This window comes from Neopsephotus bourkii, unplaced genomic scaffold (genome assembly GCF_033783945.1).
Source record: "Neopsephotus bourkii isolate Nb327-2 ecotype Australia unplaced genomic scaffold, CSIRO-AGI_Nbou_v1 NB_1678, whole genome shotgun sequence".
In the NCBI taxonomy this organism is placed as follows: Eukaryota; Metazoa; Chordata; class Aves; order Psittaciformes; family Psittacidae; genus Neopsephotus; species Neopsephotus bourkii.
The window spans coordinates 319,398-341,914 of NW_026902152.1; the positions used below are offsets into that span (position 1 = coordinate 319,398).

Below are 22,517 nucleotides of genomic sequence, written 5' to 3' on the forward strand. Positions count from 1 at the left end.
GTCTCAAGTTTGCTTGTGGGTGAAGCAGGGAAGAGAAAGGGAAGGAAATGAGGGTAGAGAATTAAAGAATCTCAGTACAAATTACATGCTCAAGGAAAAGTAAAACCCACAGAAAAAGGCTCTCTGTACATCTTCCAAGCCTGTTCTCTCCATAGCCACAAAAGAGGGTCTGTCTCTGACAAGGAATAACTGCCAACTGACCCTAGATCTTCAAAAGAACACAAGAGTGTGTTTCCTAAAGCTGGGTGTCAGCAAAGCTAGTGAGATGCCAATATTGCCACCTCTTCACTACCAGTAATCACAGCAGGACTCCACAGGGAAGTCCAGTGGGAGTCTCAGGTCTTCAAGTTTCCTCTTATTTTGTTGATTCATAGAAGAGATCTGCAAGTGCCTGTATTCTATTCATAATGGGAAAAAACAAAATAAAATCAGCAACACACACTAGAGAGAGGCCAAGAATTACTGCTGCTCTGAGGCAGCTTGAAGAGTTTGGCTTAAGAAAACTGGCCAAATAAGAGAGTCAGAGTTGAAATACAGGCAAGCCTAGAAGGAAGACAGAGGAAACAGGGAACTGCTCGTGTCACCAGGACATGCCTGTTTCTGCCCACTGTCAAAAAAGGGCTATGGCAGTTCCTGTTTCCCGTAAGCAGCTCTTGTAGGACAGCAGTCTAGGATGGAGCATTGTGTAGGGTTAATCAGCAGCATATCTGGAAAGCCTCTCCGGCAGGCGCAGGGACCACTCTCACTGCCACTTGTAGATCTTCACCAGCGTCTCTGTTAGAGCAGCCAGGAGGTGGGCTTGGTTCACTTCCATGGGGCAGATATCCAGTACAGGCATGTTACACTGCAGCTTCTGCAGCAAGGACCCACTTCCAGCATCCCATAGCTGTGGGACAGACAAGGTCAAAGATTGCAGGATTCTCCCCTCCCATTCAGAACAGAGCTTCCTCTCTCCAGAGAGACTTTCCTCAAGTGACTTACAGGACCCTTTCTCTACCTTCACACCCTGCTTTGATGCTCTTTCACAGACCTGCAGCATGCCACCCTCAGTGCCCTCTCCTCTCACCCTGACCCATGAGCTCTCATACAGGCTGATGTCCATCTTTTGCTTCCGAGCTGCCTTTTTACAAAGTGCAACTTTTCTCCTCGCCTTTCCAGTCATTCCCAAAGAGCGTCAGTCTGTCCCTCACAGCACTTACCATGTGAGCTGTCTTACTGAGTGTTACACCATTTACAGTACCCAGTTGTGTCTGCATGCCGACCCACAATCCTCTGGTGGACACTACCTACATTCCTTTTGATGGATGTGGACCACAGGCCATGGCTAATACAAACAGTCCCACGCTATCAGAAAATTACACCTGCTACAGCAAGTACAACAGCCCAACCTGCACAGAGTGATGTGCATGACAAGGCCATTCCCACCAAAACCCACTGATACTGTGACTGATAAGGCTTCTCCCCTAAGAACCCCAATAAAACCCACCACCACAATGAAAGGAACAAAAGATACCAAGGCAGAAGTGGATGCCTCATCACCAGCACACACAAAGATGCTGCCATCCTCCTCCGGGCTCTGGAAAATGGCATTCTTGGTCAGCAGCTTGCAGGTGGGCCCAGCACTGAAAGTCTGAACCAGGTTAGAAGAAAACACAAGGTCTTCAGAGGCCTCTGCCAGTGGGCTGCAAGTCAGCTCCATCATCACACAACGCACACATGGATTATTTTTACCTGTAAGGTAGAAATAAAGATGTAATTTAATTGCAGACAAGTTTTAACTGTAGGAACATAAGCAGCACCACACTCCAGCTGCCTCGTTCTGCCCTCACCCAATTCTTATCTCCATGGAGATTCTAGCAGCCTTCCAATATCTGAAGGTGCCTACAAGGATGCCAGAGAGAGACTCTTAGTCAAGGACTGTAGTCCTAATAGGACAAGGGGTGATGGGTTCAAACTTAAACAAGGGAAGCTCAGGTTAGACAGAAGTTCTTCCCTGTGAGGGTGCTGAGACCCTGGCACAGGTTGCCCAGAGAAGCTATGCCTGCCCCATCCCTGGCAGTGTTCAAGGCCAGGTTGGACACGGCTTGGAGAACCTGGTCTAGTGGAAGCCCCCATGGCAGGGGGTTGGAACTGGATGAGCTGTAAGGTCCTTTCCAAACCAAACCATTGTATGATTCTATGATTCCCAGTGCTCTGCCTGGGGCAAGTACTACATTTGTGCTGTACCGTAGGCATGAAGCTGCTTTTGAGCTCCACCAGCAGCAGGCCAGCATGGAAGTGAAAAGTGCACTGCAGACATGGCATTACGTACTGGGCCTATATGTTGCGAGGCAGTGCCGTGTGGTGATCTCTGCCTGAAGATCAATGCATCCTCCAGCCTCCAGTGGCAGGTGATGAGGCTGGTAACAGTTGCCTGCTTTCTGTTCCCAAAAGTAGGCTCCTTCCAAGGTCCCAGCTAAAATTCCACCGTAGGGCAGTGAAGCTGAGGCCATCCGGGGCAGATAGGACAGCGACACCATGGGGCACCTGAGAGAGAGGTTAGCAAGGATCAGTGCTGGCAGCTGCAGCCCTGCTGGCTTCCTGCCTCACTGCTTCAGAGCTCCAGCCTCTCCAATTGCACTCCAAAGAATGGGCCTCAGGAGGCTACAAGATGGTCTTTCAAACAAGTGAACCCCAACGGCTTTGTCAAGAATAAATTAAAGTTTAAGTTAACTACTGAGCCTTATATTTAAGGAAGCATCAGAGAGCATGTACCAAACCTATGGGGTAAATCAGCATTTGATTCTCTGAGCAGAAGAGATGGAAGTACCAGCATCTCACGCTTCTTTGTAATTTGTCCTTTACAAGTTAGAAAATAAACCCATCTCCAGAACAAATTTACGTTTTCTTGCTTAAGCTGCACCAACGGGTGCATTTCTGACTCCTGTGTGCCTTAAACAGGTGCCAAGCACTCATGCTAAATTATACATACACTGTGCAACCTTATGAGAGACTTACCACATCTGTGCCAAATTTGGATTTTCAGTCAAGACATTCACATGAAACAATTTAAACTATTGCTGGGTGATTTACAGAAGAAGCTATGCATATTACCAAAATTGAGAGGAACAAAAAATCCTTACACCATACCTAGACTTCTGGGGGACTAGTTCCTTGACATGAGAGTTTGTGAATCTCAGATCATATACCATGATAGAGCCATTGACCAACCCAGCGTAGATGTAGTTTGTGTCATCGAGACACCAGCAGCAGCTCCAGACAGGGCGGCCAGTGTTGTATGTCTGTACCACAGTATTTGTTGCCAAGCTGCAGAAGAAAAGCAAAGTGTAGGGCCTTTGCACAAGCATTTACTGACGATAAAACAACATAAGGTAAGCAAATGTAGCCTTTGGAAGTCTTTAGACAGAAGCATCTCTCTTTAGACTGAATTATGAACTAACTCCTCCTTTGCGCTAGATATGAATCTGGCTAATCACTTTACAATATCCAAGTGATTTATACTTCTTCCAAGCCAATGCTTCTTTTCCAGATTGAACTCTGGAGACTGGGAAAGGAAATCTCAGAGCAGCGTCTCAGCTGCTTTACTGGCAAGAAAAAGCAAAGTTATTTTCTGGAAACAATTAGAAGTGACTTTAGTGTAATCCCATAGTATTCACATATTCCTGAGACCAAAGGGCTTATTCTTTCAGATTACTTTTTTTTTTTTTAAACAAAAATATGCCTCAAGAGAATCCAATTTAGGCAAGAATGAGAAAGCAAGTAGAGTAAAGACAGTTAAAAGCACACTTACAGCATTAACTCTATAAACTAAATTTGTGAAAGGAAGGAGAGGAGAGTAGATAGAGGGATGCAACACAGAATAGCAGCTTGAATTTGGTATCAGATTACAATGTATGCAAAGGACAGCGTTGTCAGCATAGGTTTAGCTTGCTGAGAAAAGTATGAGACAGAAGCCAGATATCAAAGCCACATATCAAAGGAACTCTGGATATCCTTTACAACATGTGGGTTCTCCTGGGGAGTGTGATTATGCTCAGGGCTCCAGAGAAGCCAGAAACTGGTCCCAGTTAAGTATAGAGGGAACAAGCACAGAGACAAACCTGGCTGGGAATTAGGGAGTTTGGTATCAGGACAGTGACTTATTCAAGCAATAGGCGTGGGGGGGAGGAGTGGGGAGCTGGAGATGGAAAACAAACACCACAAACAACAAAACATCCCAAACAACAAAATAACCAAACCCAAAGTCATGGTTCTATTTTAAATACTCATAAGCCAGAATAGGACATTTAAGGACATCTTAGATAATTCCTTCTGGGCAGTGAGGCCCTGGCACAGGTTGCCCAGAGAAGCTGTGGCTGCCCCATCCCTGGCAGCATTCAAGGCAAGCTTGGATGGGGCTTGGAGCAATCTGGTCTAGTGGAAGGTGTCCCTGCCCATGGCAGGGGTTGGAACTGAGTGAATTTTAAGGTCCCAAACCCAACCAATCTTTCGTTTTCTGTGAAAGATAACCAAAGGGGAACTTTTTTTTTTCAGAGGGAAAAGTATGAAGATACTGCTGAAGCAAGCACTTAACTAAAGGACATAGTGAGATCAAGCACAAAAGCAAGAGGGTAACAAGTTCTGATGCAGCCAACCAGGCAGTAGGAGACAGATATGGGAGTCAAGTGCCTGAGCAGATACTGTGATGAGAAGTCGCTCTCCAGATTAAACCATGAAAAGAGTATCAACCTCATTCGTTAGCAAACTGACATGCTGACTCTAGCATCAGACACAGTTTTGTTTACTTTTAACTAATACAGCACGGAACCGGAAAGCAATATTCTTCACATTTTTGTTGCAGGATTAAGTTCTCTTCATTGCTTTACTTTTTTGAAAGAATTAGGATTAATCAGTTATACAACAGACACACATCCTAACCTCATACTAGCTGACAGACAGATGTGCATTAGGATGTTGTTATCACTCAATAAGAATCAACCAGCCAACAAAGTTTTGAAGCAGCTAAAGCTTAAGACTGAAGACCAGCAGAGTACTAAGAAAACACTCATAGGCTGTACATTCTGACAGGACTGGACCTATCTGCCTCTTAGCCTCTGCAAAGTTACTGCTGCTTTAAATCTCTGCTAGCTCTGAAGAACCTGTGTTCCTCTATTACATGCAAAACAACACTTCAACACATTTCATATCCCAGATGAATCCCATGCTCTGCAAGAAGCCATCAGCAGCACAGGGAAGAAAGTACCCAACCTAGACATCCCTTGTTCCTGTTTTATGTCATACAAGTTCCCATGTTTCACATTTCCCTGCAGTAACAAAAAAACAAAGTGGAAAGTAAATTTCACATCTATACATTAAGCTATGTTAGTTCTTAACACAACTTGGCCAATCTATGCTGAACTACTTTTCCAACCCCGCCACCAGGTTCTCCATGGGAAAGTATCACAGACTAGTAGCTCCATAACACCTCCACCTAAAAGGTTTGAAAGTGGGAACAGGTCTTTCTCCCTGTTAGTTCCTGCATGCAGGAAGAATACATGACCTGATCTCATTTCAGCAGCATCTTCTGGAAAAAATGGAAAGTACTGCTAGGCATTTTCAGCAAGACACAACAAAATCCAGTGAAGCCTCTTGCACAGAGGAGAACTCCACTGGGACAGGTTGCTCTCTGCAGCAGGGCTCACCTGGTAAGCTTAACAGAATTGTCCAGAGCAGCAGAGAGCAGCAAGCCATCTGCTCGACCACCGAAAGCAAGGCCCCGAATCTGTTTACTGTGGATGGGGATGTACTGACTGCTCCTCAGATTGGCTACACTCAGCATCTTAACACCACAACCTGTCAGAGAAAAAGGGTAAAGCAGGTTACTGCAGAAGTAAAATTAGCAATTCTGTGCCAGAACTATGATGTCTGTACTGAAGCCTGTGGCAGGATAAACACACAGAAGTCACTTCTTGTTTTGGACAAGAGCTACCACAAATCTTGTGTTAGCTTAAGTGGCAAAAGGGCTAAATCCTTAAGGATCCCAGCCAGCAAGAAGAAATTCTATTTCAGTGTTACAATTCTTGTTCCAAAAGCCTGCTGCTCTTTAGCCAGTTTCTGCAAAGACACTCTTGCCTAGATGAAAACATACACAGCAGGATTACATGGCTATTTAAGAGAACAAACATCACTGCAAAGAATGGCTACAGGTAAACTTAACCTGTGTGTTACAAGAGTCACCATAAAGCCTCCATTCAGAGATTCATTCCTGTCCTGGGTTCAGCAGTAGCACTCATTTTTCTCCTTCTTGGTAGCTGGTGCAGTGCTGTGTTTTGACTTTCAGCCTGGGAACAGTGCTGATGACACCGATGTTTTCAGTTGTTGCTAAGTAATGTTTACCCTGACCAAGGACTTTGTGAGCCTCATGCTCTGCCAGGGAGGAGGGGAAGCCAGGAGGAGGCAGACAGGACATCTGACCCAAGTTACTCAGAGGTATTCCATACCACAGCACGTAATGCTCGGGGGGGTAACTGGGAGTTACCCGGAATGATATGGGGTTTTCTGGGTGGGACTCGTTTTTCGGTGGGTGGTATTATATTCTCTTCCCTTGTTATTTTCTCTTATCGTTGTTGTTGGTGGTAGCGGTGGCAATTTGTGTTGTACATCGGTTGCTGGACTGTTCTTGTCTTAACCTGTGGGAGTTGCATTCTTTCAATTCCCCTCCCCATCCTCCAAGAGTGGAGAAGGGGAGAGCCCCAGGGAGGGGAGACACAGGCCTCGACTGCTTCCAGCCCGGCACCACTCACTGCGAGTGAGTGAACGAGCTGTCTGGCTGGGTTTAAACCACAACTCCCTGACTCCAAAAGCCAGAAAAATAAGGTCAGTTGACTGCAGAAGACAATTTTGTTAGGCCGAGATAAGGCATTTCATCTCAAAGCCATTAACCCAATAAAGTATGTCTTATATTTCAGAAAGCATTGAAATACTTTGCTAATAAACTCTCCCAGACTCCTAATGCTAAAATCATAAGGACAAGTTGGTGCTGTTCAGGTGACAAGCCTCTTGCCCCTGGCCATAACAGGAAGGCAAAGCCAACAAAACCAGGGATGCCCACAGCTTCTTGGCTTTCTATTTCCTCACTGGCAAACAGTGCTTCTATCATTTTTCTGGTTTAGTTTGTTTGTTTGGTTTTTTTTTTTGTGGGGAGGGAGGGGTAGGGGTGGCGGTGGTTTTTGGCATTTTGTTGGTTTGGGTTTTTGTGGTTTGGCTTGGGGATTATTTTTTTTCTTTTTGTGCTGACAATTCAGCTGCATTTGGATCAATCCACCTACAGTTTGGAGACCAATGTTCCTTGCTCAAGCCCTGGAACCTCCACTTCAGTCCCCTTGTTCTTTTAGAAGACCCACCTTTGCAAGGAGTACCAGACACAAGCTCACTAGGCAGAAGCTGGCAGTGCAAGAGTCATATGAACTACAGGGAGTCTTGTCCCTCTTGTAAGGAACTCCTGCAGTCCTGCATCCAGCTCTGGAGCAATAACACAAGAGGGACATGGAGCTGTTGTAGCAAGTCCAGAGTACCTCTGCTTGGGGACAGGCTGAGAGAGCTGGGCTTGTTCAGCGTGGAGAAGAGAAGGCTCCATGGAGACCTTAGAGCAGCTCCAGTGCCTAAAGGGGCCTACAAGAAACCTGGAGAGGGGCTTTAGACAAGGGCCTGTAGGGACAGGACAAGGGGGAATGGCTTTAACTTGACAGAGAGGAGACAGAGATGAGATTTTAGGAGGTTCTTCCCTGTGAAGGTGGTGAGGCCCTGGCACAGGTTTCCCAGAGAAGCTGTGATTGCCCCATCTCTGGCAGCATCAAGGCCAGGTTGGATAGGGGCTTAAAGCCACCCAGTATAGTGGAAGGTGTCCCTGCCCATGGCAGATGGTTGGAACTGGTGAGCTTTAAGGTCCCTTCCACCTGAAACCATTCTAGGGTTCTATGATCCTATTCCCAATTTACAAGGCACATGCAAAGGTGAAGCAGAGCAGCAGGGAGCAAGAAGAAAACATTTAACTTTCACCCAGAAGCCCCCAGATCTTGACTTGCTTAATTACCAGGAATTAAAGTAGACTCTGGAGAAGGCTGTGATACCACAAGGCAGCTCAGCGAGTCACAGTATGCCATTACTCTGCATTTCCCAGACTGAGACACCAAGAAAGCCTTTTCCAGGTTGTACTTGCACTGGCTTTGGCTGGAGGGAAGGCTGCCTGGAAGGCAGATACGGGAGCTGACAGGTTGCTCGGAAACATTTGCATTGTGCTGGGCCACCAGAGCCCTCAGCTCCTGCAAAGGAAGAGAAAACACCCAATAAATTTAATGCGCCACTGGCAATGTAACAGCCTGCGCTACCTACTCCACATGCTCCAATGCTATTTGTTCTCATATGAAGAGGAAGAATATGGTCCCCACTTCCATGCAGTTCCTAAAATACTGGATTCCCAAGTACACCAGCTATGACAGTGAGAAACAGAGACATTGGAACACTATGCAAGTTCTGGCAGAACATATTCAAAGTCTGTTATTGTATGTATTAGATCCTGTGAAAGAAAGGACTCTTGGACAACACATGAAACCCAGAAGTAATTATTACCAGATCAATGCTGTTGAGAAGCGAACATGCTGCCAAATATTACATGCAGCTAAACCACAAGTCAATTAAAACCATTTTCTAGAACTTCCAGAATACCCCATAAAAAAAAACAACACAGCAACAAACAAAAGCCCAAGTTTCAACATAAAGGACACTGCAGGAAACAAGTGAGTCTTTTTAATGCGGATGACTCTGTTCTTGGAAACACTGGGAAACACATTCCAGGAACAACACAATTCTCAAGAGCTGCAGCCCTGTTTTCTCCCACCACCTCCTCCCCCTTCTTCCACCTCAACTAATAAATGCTCAGGGATACACAGCAGAGACAAAGCTAGGACTGCTTCCATCAACAACAAGGTATTCCTAGAATTCCTCCTTCCAGAGATCATCAGGGGGTAGGTGTGCAAGTACTGGCACTGGCATATTGTGAGTCAACTAAAAATCCCAACCCCCCCCCAAAAAAAAAAAACAAACCCAAAACATTTTGACAAGACTGTTGTAATGAAGGGCAAAACCAGAGGGCACAGAACCCCAGGGATATTAGAGGGCGTGTATACATTAAGAAAATCGCTGTTTGCTTTCTGTTATCTGAGCAACATAGATTGTGCTTCAAATACTATGTAATTTTTAAACAATTAAGGGCTGCAAGCGTGATATTATGAATGAACTAGACTGCAAGCTAGCTTCAATATTGAACCAGCCACTCCCATTTAACTCATGCCTATGTAAAGGCATTTTCAAAGAGGAAAGATCAAAGATCAAGCTCTATATTAATAGTTATCATCAAGACCTATAACTTCTGGAAACAGCTCAAGAGGAGAGCAATTCTGATATTTGACAGAGGTCTGAGGTATTCTGCATCGAGCTCACTGCAAATTCCACAGGGGAATAAAAATTTAATATTTAAAAAAAAAAGCTTAAGAGTCAAGATGATCCCATTAGAGCAAGCAAAGACAAAACAACCAGGGAAGGAAGAGGAAGTGTGGGAGTGGTCAGGATGCTAAAGCTTTGGGCTTAGCGTAAGCAGTCTGTGAAAACACAAGTTACTTAGAAATAATTAGTTTATTAAATTTTTTATTAGAAGTCACTTTCTTCTAAAAGGCAGAAGGACACCACCACCACGGGTCAGAGATTCAAATCATTTGTTGCTCTGGGAACTTTCCAAAACTCTCCTTATCACCTGCACTCAACATTCAATTTTTACACAAGTGATTAACAAGAAAACCAGGCGTAATTAAAACCACAAAGACTATTAGTACCATGTTTCCATTTAAGTATGATGGCTGAAGCCAGTAGAATCAGGAAGCCTTGCTGGAGACACATTACCAAGGCAATTAAAAATGCTGTACTGCAGAACAAATTCCAGTAATTGTGCTCAGAAGAATGCTCTTTTGGTAATGGAAGCCTACACCTTCCTTGAGGTACTTTACAGAGCCTGCTTGGTGTTAACAAAGGGCCTTCACGGCACACTCGTGTCTGCAAATGTCACAACTGCCTTCCAAATGTCAACTTGTACCGATAAACAAACACAGTCACACCAGTAGGGGCAAAAAAGAGGATACAGAGCAGAAGTCTTCTTGAGAAGCATGCAGGACAAGTAGAAGCAGGAGAGTGCAATGAATAGGAAAGGAAAACCACCAGCTACAACAAATTCAGAACAGTTTCCTTTGAGTATTTCCTAGCTGATACGAAGCTTAAAGACAAAGGCAGTTACCAGATCACTGTTGCTCCCTAGTTCTGCTCCCACTGATCTCACATGCACTGTACAGCCCTAAACTTGCATTTAAGAGTTAACATGTGGCTGTACACCCTCAAGCTTAGGTGCAGCACTGCACATTCCACCTTCCTTTGGTTTGGGTTCAAGTTCACCCAAAGTGAAAGGGAGCATTTTTAATCAGCTTCACTGTAAGTAACAGTGAAATGGAATTGTAGCTTTCCATAGAATCAGAATGGTTTAGAGGTTGGAAGATTTAAAGCTCATCCAGTTCTAACTCCCTGCTCAAGCAGGTCTGCACTCCTCTTGTTTTCACACATTCCTTCTGCAATCCACAGCACTTTATTCTCTCTACTGACCTACAGCTTTGTATGCCAGTTAAACGTGTTTTCTTGTGCCATCAGTAACATCACTTGCTGAAGAAGCAGCGCAACAGACTCAAGATGTAACAGGGCAAGTTCAGATTTATATAAGGAAAAAACCCAATCTTGCAGTGAGGATGGTCAAACAAGACGCAGAAAGAATCTGCGAGCTACTTGATACATAGAACAACTGGCATGACAGTGCCCTGAGCAACCCAACCCACCACTGAATTTACCCACCTAGGGTTGGGCTGGAAACCTCCAGAGGTCCCTTCCAACCTAAATCATTCCATGCACGTAACTGCTTTACTAGATGACCTCTGATCAGAAAGAAACTCATTAGGCATGTGTTCAACCTATAATCAAAGAACTTCAGAGACTTATTCCAGACTTCCTGCTGATTTTCTGCTCCCCAGCAAATTGTTTATTCATAGCATTAACATGCACCTTAAAATTGCTTCCAGCATTCCCACTAATCAATACAGGGCAGTGATGAAAGCAGTATAAATACTGAAGCACAGCTTAAAGAACACAGGGTACTTAATCTTTATAACATGCAACTTCAATTCTATTAGTCTGGATACTCTATCATTTAACACCAAAAGAATTGAAGGATATTACAGATCTGCAGTTTCATCTTATTCACATTTTTCCCTAAGGCAAAATTTGAAGTGGTCCAATTTTCCTACTGGCTCTGATGAGCATAAAGTGTCACACGGGAATTTCAGAAAACTATAAAGCCTTGTCTCACATCACACAGGAAGACTTCAGCAAAGAGGATGTTGCTTTTTGTGCAGACATGAATAGCCAAGGCTATAAAAAAAAATCCAGAAGTAGGGAAAAGCATGAAATTGAGTTACTAAGCAGTGAGAGATTAGAAATCATCTACTTCTTACAACAAAAAAGGTAGCAAACTTGTAATGGAACAGGCTCTCAGAAAACCTAGCACTAGGGGAACATGACAGAATTCATGGCTGGAAGCATCAGTAGAGTCCCCAGTTTACAGGAATCCTGCAAAAACAGCTATGATGGGTTACAAAAATCTCAGGGTATTGCCAGAACCAGAAAGGAAGCAGTAACTCATTTTCAGTGATTTGTATTCTCAGGGGACAGAGGTGCCTCTTCACAGCTGCTCAGTGCACACACACAGGCAGTCCAGCTGACAGGCCAGGTCTCATGGCACCAGAAGGTACTTAAATAGAACATTAACTGACCTTCACAAAAACAAAAACAAAAACAAAAAAAAACAAAAAAAAAAAGTGGTGTTTTTTATTGTTGTTGTTTTCTCATGAATTTGCATATAACCATACCTGTCCTCAAAGGCTCTTGATTAACTAGTGATAATAGGTCCCATTTAGGTTTATAGTATTATAGAGATTTTCAAAGCTTATTTTCATGCAGCTAAGACAGTAAGCTAGGTTTTGTGATGCGAGGAAAGTCCTGGTAATGCAGCACTAAAGAGGGAACCTACTACATCAGCAGCTACAACGCTCCACTGCTAAGCTGTACTTGCAACTTTGATCAAGTCTTAGAAGCCCAAAGAAGCAGGTCAGTGTTCTGTAGCACATATGAATATACCAACCTGGGATGTATAGGATACTCCTGATGTTTCACCAGTTAAATTTACTAAATCCTGGTGCTTACTAAAACTGGAAGCCTGTCTTTGCTTCTCAAAGGGAAAAAGAGAAAGGGAATCCTCTGTGCGTTAGTAGGATAAGACTCACCTGAACTTGCTTGTGGAGCTTACTGCATTTGTCTGTCAAAACCTGCAGTTGGAGACGGTTCTGTGCAGATTCCAGCTCTGCCTGTTTCCGCAACATTTGCTCCTGTCTTAGGGAGCTGGAGGAACAAGAGAAAAGAAATCTTTAGGAGTAGGTATTACCTAGGATGTTTCTCTTGGCTGTCAACTCTGATCTTCACATTCTATCCCCAGAACAAGTCCTGTTCAGGTAAATTCAAAAGTAAAATAATATCTGGGACCACACTCATCCAATACATTTACCCTGAGATGTTCTCAGTTACACAATTGTACCAAATGACTCTCTAGAGTATTGTTCAATAGAAACAACAACCTTTCTTCTCACCCCTTCAAATGCACTAATTTAATATGAGAGGAAAACAAACTGGGTTTTTTTTTTTGAAACAGTTTAGCAAATTCTATACTACCAGTGTCCATGACATATAGCATGCCAGTAATAAAGCAAGTCATAACACAGCAAGATCCGCAAGCTTATTTCTACTACCAGTAGCTAATTTTGTATTTTGGGAAAAGAGATGTACCAGAATTAAACAGACAAATTATCTGTGAATGCCCACACAGAAGCCATATTTACTACCTCATCTTGAGCCTAGAAGTGCATAAACACCACTTAGCAGCAGCAGTTTTGATAACATCAGTATCTTTCATATAGGTTTTACATATAAAAGAACAGGTCTGCAATGTTGTCCACTGCATTCTACACTTCAAAAGCTGGAATATTCCAGTTGTTTCAGTAGATCATGTGCAGGGACATTTAGCTTGCCTAAGTGCCTTCTAAATATACAGACCTAGCCTTGCATGTTTGCCAGGCAGAGAATTCTGTCTTTTCCCTGTAGCTTCACATGATTTTTACTTTTGCTGCAGAAGAAATAGGTAAGATGCTGTATTTAACCATCACATTACATAAGTACCCAGAGCCTGAGGGCCAGCTTTCTTGAACGTGAAGGGAAAAAAAACCAAAAACCAACGCATGATCCTGTACCTAATTTAAATCTATGAGCAAACAATATTGATGCATGCATGCAGGGTTCACATTTGTCCTCCGCTCGTGGCTGTGTGCCACAAAGCAGCCATTGCCAGCAGCTTCTCTGGACTGGCAGGCAGTCAAAAACAGGAAGCGGAGGAGGTGCAGGGCTACAGCAAGACTAAAACACAAAACACAGAAGCAGTTAGACAACTGTTTCTCCATGAGAGGCAATATTTCAACAACCAAATGCTTTTGAAAAAAAAAAAACCCACAAAAATTATTTATCATTTGTTTTGCAGTGTCAATCTAGGAAAATAAACCCTTTTAAAGAGTTCAAACACCATCAGACAGTGGCAATCTGGACTAAAGAGGTATTTTTCCCTTTGTGATAGTTAATCCCTGACCACTTCTGATCAGTAATTACCAGGATAGTCAGGTTTCTGTTGAAAGACTGCACTGAAAGAACAGCAGTGAAGTCGACCCCAATTAAATTTTATTCGCTCCAAGATTCAGGAGAACTGATATTAACTGCTTTCCAATTTCAGAATAGTATCTGTGACAGCATCTTACTGAACAGATATCAGTCCCATTTTCATACCTGCTTTTCACTTTTTTCAATAAAAAAATCTGCATTTCAGTTGAAGAGGTAGGCAGAGGTATAGTAATGCTTGCTGACCTTTCATAAATAAAGCTATGTGAAGAGTCTGACTAAGTGAGACAGAAAGTGATACATATGAGAGATTACTCTGTTTAATGCACCTAAGAAAGGTCAGCTCTTCAACCCCCTTGCATTTCTAACTATGCCTCACTTCTCTAATGATGAATTAGCAATATAAGGCTTTTTGGCAACAACTCTGCATGTTCTACTATTATGACATTCCAGGATACAGATAGCTTTCGCTATTTTACTGCTGCAAAGTTCAAACTCAAGCACTCTGCTCCAAAAGAAAACTCTCCTTCCACGCAAGACATGCGCAACATCGAAAGGCCTTGCACTGCGAAGCCAGCCATGCTTATGGTAATTCCCAAGGGAATGCACAAATTGCTTTAGACTCTATGGGAAATTAAAGCACAAAGTAGAAGCTGGGCCGCAGCTTTCAGTGCCACACAGGCAGCGAGGATGTATCTTTATGTGGAGGCTGCGTACCGTTTCATCTGTTCTTGCTCACTGGTATCCAGCGCTTTCAGAGTGCGAGCATAAAGGATCACAATGTCAGAAGATTTCGCTCTCCTATTGCACTGAAACAAAAAGACAAGTTCAGGTCATCTACAAGAATTACAGGTCTTCCAGTACCTAAAGGGGCTACAAGAAACCTGGAGAGGGGCTTCTGACAAAGGCCTGTAGGGACAGCACAAGGAGGAATGGCCTTAAACTGATCCCCCCTGATACTGAGATGACATCTTAGGCAGAAGTTTTCTTGTGTACCCACTGTGAGGGTGCTGAGGCCCTGGTACAGGTTGCCTAGAGAAGCTGTGACTGTCCCATCTATGGCAGTGTTCACGGCCAGGTTGGATGGGGCTTAGAGCCACCCAGTCTAGTGGAAGGTGTCCCTGCACATGGCAGATGGTTAGAACTGCCATGGTTAAGCTTTATGGTTCTGGATAAGCTTTATGGTTCCTTCCACTCCAAACCATTCTAGGATTCTAAGTTAACTATCTGATCCACACATCCTCACAAGTTTAGAGGTATTATTTTGAAAAAACCTTCTAGCTTTGAAAGGAGGGATTGTCTACTTGACAACAAATCCATAAAACCACAAACATTAACACAGCATGTTCTTTCCCTCATGACACCAGAGCTCTAATCACAGCTACAACTGTAGTTTAGGTCATGTACCCTACTGCACTTTCAGTAACGTGTATCCTTGCCTCCCACTAAACTCACTCTGCTAAAGCAGCACAGTCATGTGAGTTACAGGGACAAAAAAGATCAAACAAAGTGGGGGAAGGAAGTTCGAAATCGAAACATCAGTCCAACCTCTGCTTTGAAAACATTAAGACTGGCTGCTTGGCCAACAGATGAGGATTTAGAATCCCCGAGTACACTCCCAACTCTGTTATTTACATACTATATTCCTTTAATCAAATACGATAGGCCAAAATCTGTAAGAGCATTCCAGTGTCTGTACAAAATACAGACATCCCACTGACTTCAGTGATGCACAGCAAGTCAGATATTCCAATAATGTTGTGCATCTGGCTGTGACCATTTAGTACCTTAGTCATCTAAAAAGGAGGGATAATACCTCCCCATGAGCTGGGACTTGGAGGAAATTACAACACCTGTAAGCTTACTGTTTTGCAAACATACTTCACTGATCAGAAAAGAGGCAGGAAATAGATAAGTAACCTCTGCTGAACATTAAATTACTACATGCACTTAAAATGCAGACTTCTGTATTGTTTGGTGGCACAAGGATATTACAGGCAGGAGTTTTAGATCAGACAACCCCCCTTCTTTAGGCAAGAACTGCCCTGCAGAGCACTAAGTGGATAAGACAGCTTTCCTGGCAGCTAGCAGCTGTCACTGGCAGGATCAGGAATGCTGCAATTTCACAGTAACTCATACTCCAGCCACTTGGTAATCAGAGCACCACGCACAGCAACTCTGCCATTAAACAGAGAATGATCAGTCACAAAGGATGGCAACTGATAATGAAGGGAAGATGACTTAGCTGCAAGGCTCTCCCCAAAGCAAGTTCTCCTACGAACTTTTCGGTATTTGCATCACTGGAAGAAAGAGGGAGCAGGCACCCCTTAGGACTTGGGAGGGTTCAAGAAGAAAGCAGTCACAAAATTCCAAAGAGCAAAGATACCAGGAAGGTCTGAGAATTCTGCCTGTGCCTGGAGTGGGTGAAGAAAAGCTTACACAAATTTGACAAGGGTGAGGAAAAAAAAGGTTTAGGCCTTTTTCTATGGCAAGAGTGAATCATCAGGTTTCACCACAGTGCACATCAACAGGAGATTTCTTGCTAAGAGAAGGGAATCCTGCACAAAGTCAAGCAGGGTTATGGAAGCTCCCAAAATAACAAAGCCAAAGAAATCTTGGGTTTCCACCCACCAACTCAGAAAGCAGCAAAACTGAATCCTATTTCCAAGGTACTCATTGACCTGATTTTTGTCAATATTCCTTTCTGGAGAGAAGGGATGAGGAATGGGAGCCCAGAACAGAGAAGCACAGACCTAATCAAAAGAGATCAGTATCACCCATGGGAACAAAACGAAAAGAGCACCTTAAAAAAAGAAAAAGCAGATCCACCTCTTGCAGGGGGACATGACTTGTTTCTCAGTTCATTCTCTGCAAGCTACCTCAACAACCCGATCTGCTTAAAGGCTGCAAAAGCAAATGCAGTTCAAACCAGAGGATTAACCAACTGAAAACAGTTCTCAAAGAGTTTTCTTGTCCAATAGTTCTTTATGCTCAGTTCACTGTTCTAGGAATCTGCCATTCCCACATCCCAACAGTGCAGTGTCATGAAAGCATTTACAGGTTTACTACTGGAACTCTCAAACTTCCAAGTCTGCTGCTTACAAATGCTCTACTTTAGGGAGAAAACTCAAATCAGAATTATCCCTCTAAAGAAGTACTAGTTGTTCCTGGCACAGTTACATCAAAATTGTGTTGATTTTTGTTATTTCTGACAGTGGGCAAAGGTGGATTCTTCATGCAGCAAGCAGTTGTAACAGTTATGGCAACTACACCTGCAGTAACAGTCACCCAAGAGCACATCTTCTCCAGTACACATAAATGTGCATTTTACCTGGGGGCACTTCCCTTCCCGTCCCCTGAGCCACTTTTTGATGCACGTGTAGCCAAATAGGTGTCCACACCGCAGTGCTGCGAGACGGTGGTCCCCACTGCTGGTCCACTGCTCAAAGCAAATTGCACAGCTATCCCCTTCCTCCTCATCCAGTGGTGCAATAGGATCAGGTGGCTCCAGCCCCTTTAGCAGCGCTTTCTAGGATCAAAAATTAAAAACAAGCAAACACTAAACTTCTAGGCAAATGCAGTACTTACCATATTTAATCTGGCTCCAAAGGCATTTAGGTCACTTTACCTGCTTTACCTGGACCTCAGCCTCTTCACTTTCACGACTTCTGTGTACTGAATAAGCTTGCGACAACTCTTGAGGTGGCTCTGCTTGGGTCTGACTGGAAGCTAAAGAAAGCATTGCTTAGATGAACCAATACAAAATGGAGAGAAAGAGGTTCTCCTTGACTTCATCTGAAATCATCAGGGCATAAAGTAAGCACTGCAGTGATAGCACAGATTACATACAGAGCTTCAAATCAGTGTCCTGGATACTGGAAGTTAGGCAGCCTGTGTGTAAGCCCTTCCACTTATCAAGAGCAGAGCTGAAAAACTTTGTTTTTGTTTATAAAAACCAGCAGAATGTCAATGAAAAAGGAGAGGTCTTTTGAACACAGTAACTGTTAATGAGACTTCGATATGCTTGAAACAAGCATATCTGCATACAGGTCTATAATTAGGCTGATGTAAGGTCACATCCCTGCATCATTATGCTCAGAAAAAGATAGACACCAATATGCAGAAGTTATTTTCCCAAGGGATATAAGTGTGCATATTTTATATGCCAAGAAGGTATTTACCATATGCTATCTGTCCATTCACCCTGACTTAAGCACTTTTCCAGCTGGCAGTTGTCTGAACTATCAGTTCTGCTGGGCCATATGTTTTTGGGGTAGGACACTGTTAGCCCTTCTGTTGAAGCATGGGCATGCACAAACACTATGTTTGGATTATCACCATGAGCATACTGAAAAAGGAGCGGAATCAGTCTCCCCCCCATGTCCTGACAAAACAAGAAAATTGTTAGTCACATTTAGTATTTGAGACAGACATTCGCAGTCCAGTGGAGACATATCACCTAACCCTCACTAATGTCAATAAAAATTTCAGCCGACACAGTTCTGGGCTGGAAGGGAAACAGTGGCTTATATAAGCAGAAAACAGGACAAGGGAATTCCAGAAAAACCAACAGAGACCATATGGTCACAAAGCATTAGACAGCACTGAACAGCTTGAGCTCCTGTCACATGTAAGACTAGCTCAGAGCAAGCTGAATAAGTCTGTTCAAAAGACATCTCATAGATGCACCCTTAAAAATACATGTCAAGGTAGGCAAAACCAAAACTAAGGGCAGAGAGTGAGGTATAGGGGCATTCCTTAGAGACTGAATTAAAAAAAAAAAACAAACACCAACCAACCAACCAACAAAAAACCCAATAACAACACCACCACAGAAAAGCAACCAAAAAAACCCCACAAACAAACAAAAAAAATTCCAAATCACAAAATAAAACAACCCACTAATCTTGTTCTCTCTGGGCATCGATATCCTTGACTAGCAAGTTAGTTATTTGTCACTCATATAAAACTATATATGTTCATGACAAACAATGTCACTGAAGTGCATAGCACCCTGTGAACATGCATTTAACTACAGGACTGTGAGCCTGAAAAAGCCAGACAAACAAAAAGCCCACTGCCCTAAGCACCTCTATCTCCTCAGCTGTGTGTTGTGAGAAGTAACGGGAACAAAAAAAAAGAAAAACACCTTAACTGAAACAGACCAAAATCCCAAATAACTGAAAAAAAAAAAAAAACAACCTCAGATCATTCTCTGAAAGCATTTCTGATCTCCAAGGTGTAACCTAGTGTCTTCAACAATACTTCTTGATTAGATATAATAGCAGAAGCATGGTAAATAACTTGAACTTATTCTGAACATTACCAGGACTACTTATAAGTAGCATCCTGCTAATAGCAAAAGATTGTATTTAACATTATAGTAGCAACCCCCATTGCTGCTACTGCTCTTGGAAACTCGGCAGAAAGGCTTGTGGCAGCAACCTGCTCCCACCAGTTGTGGGCGTAATGATCTTTGAGCATCTTCTGTTGGGAAGCTCAAAAGGATTTACCTACCAAGTTTTGAAACAGCAAGATGACTTTCCAAAAATCAGTGTCTACACAGCTCTAATATATCACAAACCTCCCAAGCTAGCTGTCAGAGGTGTCTCCTGGACTGATGCCATAGCACTGGGCAGTGCTGCAGCCCCCAGCACTTCTTCTTCCTCTTCCTCTTCCTCCTCCTCAGTAGAACTGCTGCTTTGAGTCTCATTTAAATCTACTGCTTCATCTGAGCTCTGTTCCTGGCTGTCCCCTGCAGTAGGCAGGGGCTCTGTAGGCGGAACTCGTCCTGCAGCTGGCTGCTGGGTCCTGCTGAATGGAAAGTAACTGTCCAATGCTGCCCTGAGTGCAAAAAAGCAAGAAACAAAAGCCAGAGTTATTTCAGAGAAGCTAAAGGCTCCACATGTTTCTCCATGCTTGTTTGTGGTTAAAATTCCTAGGCTCTGGCTACAGTAGGAAGGTATCCAAGTTAAAGACAGACCTTCTCCAGTAGAGGGGCAATCTAAATCAACCATCTGCTTTATGAGCAACCAGCAGTATCATACAGCAGCCACTCATTTTGCTCAGCTCAAAGAAAATCTCCTTGTTACAACAACTGTATTCTTCTTGGGCGGTGTGGGTTGGAGAGAAGAAAAGCAAAGAACTGTTGCTTGCTAATACCCTAAGGAACTCCTAATCAGTACCTCCAATCCTAACTCACACCTAGTTCCTATAGTCACTGGTAATATTAGATGCACAAGACTTGCATCAAAGTTTCATTCTATTGACCACTTTGTGCCTAGTCTGTCTACTTTCCTATTTTCTATCCATCCCTAGACTGAAACACTTTCCTCTCTCCCTCAGCAGTTCAGTATCATCTCAATTATCCCTCAGATTCAAAAGAAGTTTTTCAGGTTGCCTTCTAGCCCAGAGAACTACAGTGATCTTCATACACAATCTGAGGGCAAACCGTAGAGTTATGATCAATGATCTGCGAGAAGAAAAGTTCTTGGTCTCCCTGAATTTAAAAGCAATGCTCCAGTTAATTAAAATTTCACCTTTGGCATTTATAAAAGCTACAAAGACAAGATAAAACCCAAACAAACCAGTAATGGCAGTTTCTTACTGGCTGCAGAGCATCTGCACTCATCAACCTTTATACCCATCACAGACAGTATTAAGCACAGTATTTTTTCTTTGCCTGGAGGTGACAAAAATATAACTCCCTACAGGAAAATATTAGTATGGTTTGGGAAAGTTTTTGCCAAAATAGTCACCAGAAAATGTAATCAGGCAGTCCCCAAATCAAAAGTGAAATAAAAAACAGAGCACAAGCTCCTCTGAGCTGGCTGGAACTGCCAAGAGTCAACACTGCTGCAGGAAGCACCGTCAGGAATCTGGCAGAGCAGGGGGAACAGTGAGAGCAGCTTTGCAAGCAAGACGGAAAGTGCAGAAGGGTTCAGAAATCAACACAAGAAAAAGGGGGAATTTACTTAACATGAGCAAAGATTGTTTCAGAAGAGGTCAGAAAGTCTGTGCTATTCTTCAGCTTAAAAGGTACTCGAGGAGCCCAGAATTTGGCCACAGCTACACACCTGGACTGAGCTGGGCTATTTATAAGCCAGGAAGCAAGGCAGTTTTAAATGATGCCAGACTTAACAACAGTGTGGTCAGACCCGATTTCATCTCTGCTTTACCTGGCACTGATTGTCCTGTGGGAATCACCACTTCGCTGCTGGCTGCGACCTCTCCTCACCCACAGATGCATGACCTGTACCCCTTGCAGCCTTCGGAATACACCGGGAGCTGTGATAGGACACAATGGCAGGCCAGGCTCAGCAGCTCCTTCCTCTGTACCAGCATTTAGTGTGACAACAGTGTCATCAGCAGCAAGAGCTGCAGCATTATCTCCTTCACTGAGGGCCAGTGCCTGGGATGACAACACAGCATGACCAGAGGGCTCTGTGGAAGGTGTATTGGAATTCTCTGTGGAGGAACCAGCCTCTGCTTGGAGATCAAGTTCCATCTCTTCTTGAGCCATTTCTGCAAAGAGTTGAAGAAAAACAGTATTGATTTGCAAGTGTGCACTCTACTTCCAGCCTGACAGTAGCAAGAATAAGCAGTGAGTGAGTACAAAGCCTTTAGAATTCAGACTCCAGAGAAGACTTTCTCCCTTTGCAGTAGAGCTAAATCATCTCAAGTTGACACATGTGCATGAGTGGGCATAGCAGACAGAAGTTTTTGGCTTAACAGCAGCTAGCACAAAGGCACATCACAAAATCAAGTTAAGTAAGCCTCTGAATGAATATGGAAAGTTAAGGATTTCTTGCTGGCATAATTTGACAGTAAATTCATGTGGAGAACAGAGTTTGGAAGTAATGAGAGACCCTCCAGTGTGAGAGGCACTGCACAAACAGCCACAAAGACAGCCAGAAACAAGCTCTACAATGCAGTCCTTTGTTGCATTGCTCTCAGGTTGTATTTTCAAGTTTCTCTAAATAAGATTCTGTATAACAGGGCAGAGTGATCCATACCCACAGCTTACTTCACAGGCCTTTGAGGTACCTTATATTCACCAACACCACACAAACACAGAAAGGGTATCACAGCAGAACCCACATCCAAGATGTCACAGACAGCAAGCTACCTACAGCACCAGCATTTGTGGGTCCAGATTCAGTCTCAGGCTACTCTAGTCACCCTGTTCTACAGACAGTCTCACAACACTAAAGTTCAAGATTATTTTATCAATTGGATAAGTAAATTTGTAAAAGAATAAAATACTCCTTTTCTGAAGGAGGTACATGGATTACATTTCACAAACAGCTGAAAGACATTTCACATTCTCTGAAAAAAATACTTAGGCAATCATAAGCCTGAAAGGCCTTGGGAATTGAGGGCCTTTACCACCACTTACGAATCCAAAGCACACACTAAGATTTATTAGGCTAGGTACTGTGCAAACAGAGCAAAGACTGCTTTGAGTACTCAGAATAAGAAAGAATACCCAGAAAATGTATACAGGAATTACTAGAAAGACTTATTTGAGTATCACTGGCAATGCTCAAATATTTCTATAGACCTATTAAGAAATCCTAACTTAAGAATTATTTTATAATTCTTATTCCAATTAGCAGTTCAGTGTAAGTCATGCCAAACCTAGATGTTAAATGTCACCTCTCAGCAGAACAGTCGTA

The 22,517-nt window shown here is 43.3% G+C and overlaps 1 protein-coding gene across 1 annotated transcript; it reads right to left on the reverse strand.

The window, feature by feature from the left end:
- Positions 1-246: 246 nt before the first annotated feature.
- RFWD3 (ring finger and WD repeat domain 3) lies at positions 247-21,979 on the reverse strand. The gene is made up of 12 exons (XM_061375849.1): positions 21,018-21,979; positions 19,424-19,683; positions 17,477-17,568; positions 17,171-17,368; positions 14,557-14,648; positions 12,408-12,522; positions 8,072-8,300; positions 5,682-5,832; positions 3,130-3,306; positions 2,312-2,526; positions 1,514-1,731; positions 247-886 (listed from the first exon to the last, which is right to left on the reverse strand). Exons 1-12 carry the CDS (start codon positions 21,359-21,361, stop codon positions 743-745), a joined length of 2,235 nt encoding a protein of 744 aa, XP_061231833.1. The 5' UTR covers positions 21,362-21,979; the 3' UTR covers positions 247-742.
- Between the last annotated feature and the right edge of the window lie 538 nt (positions 21,980-22,517).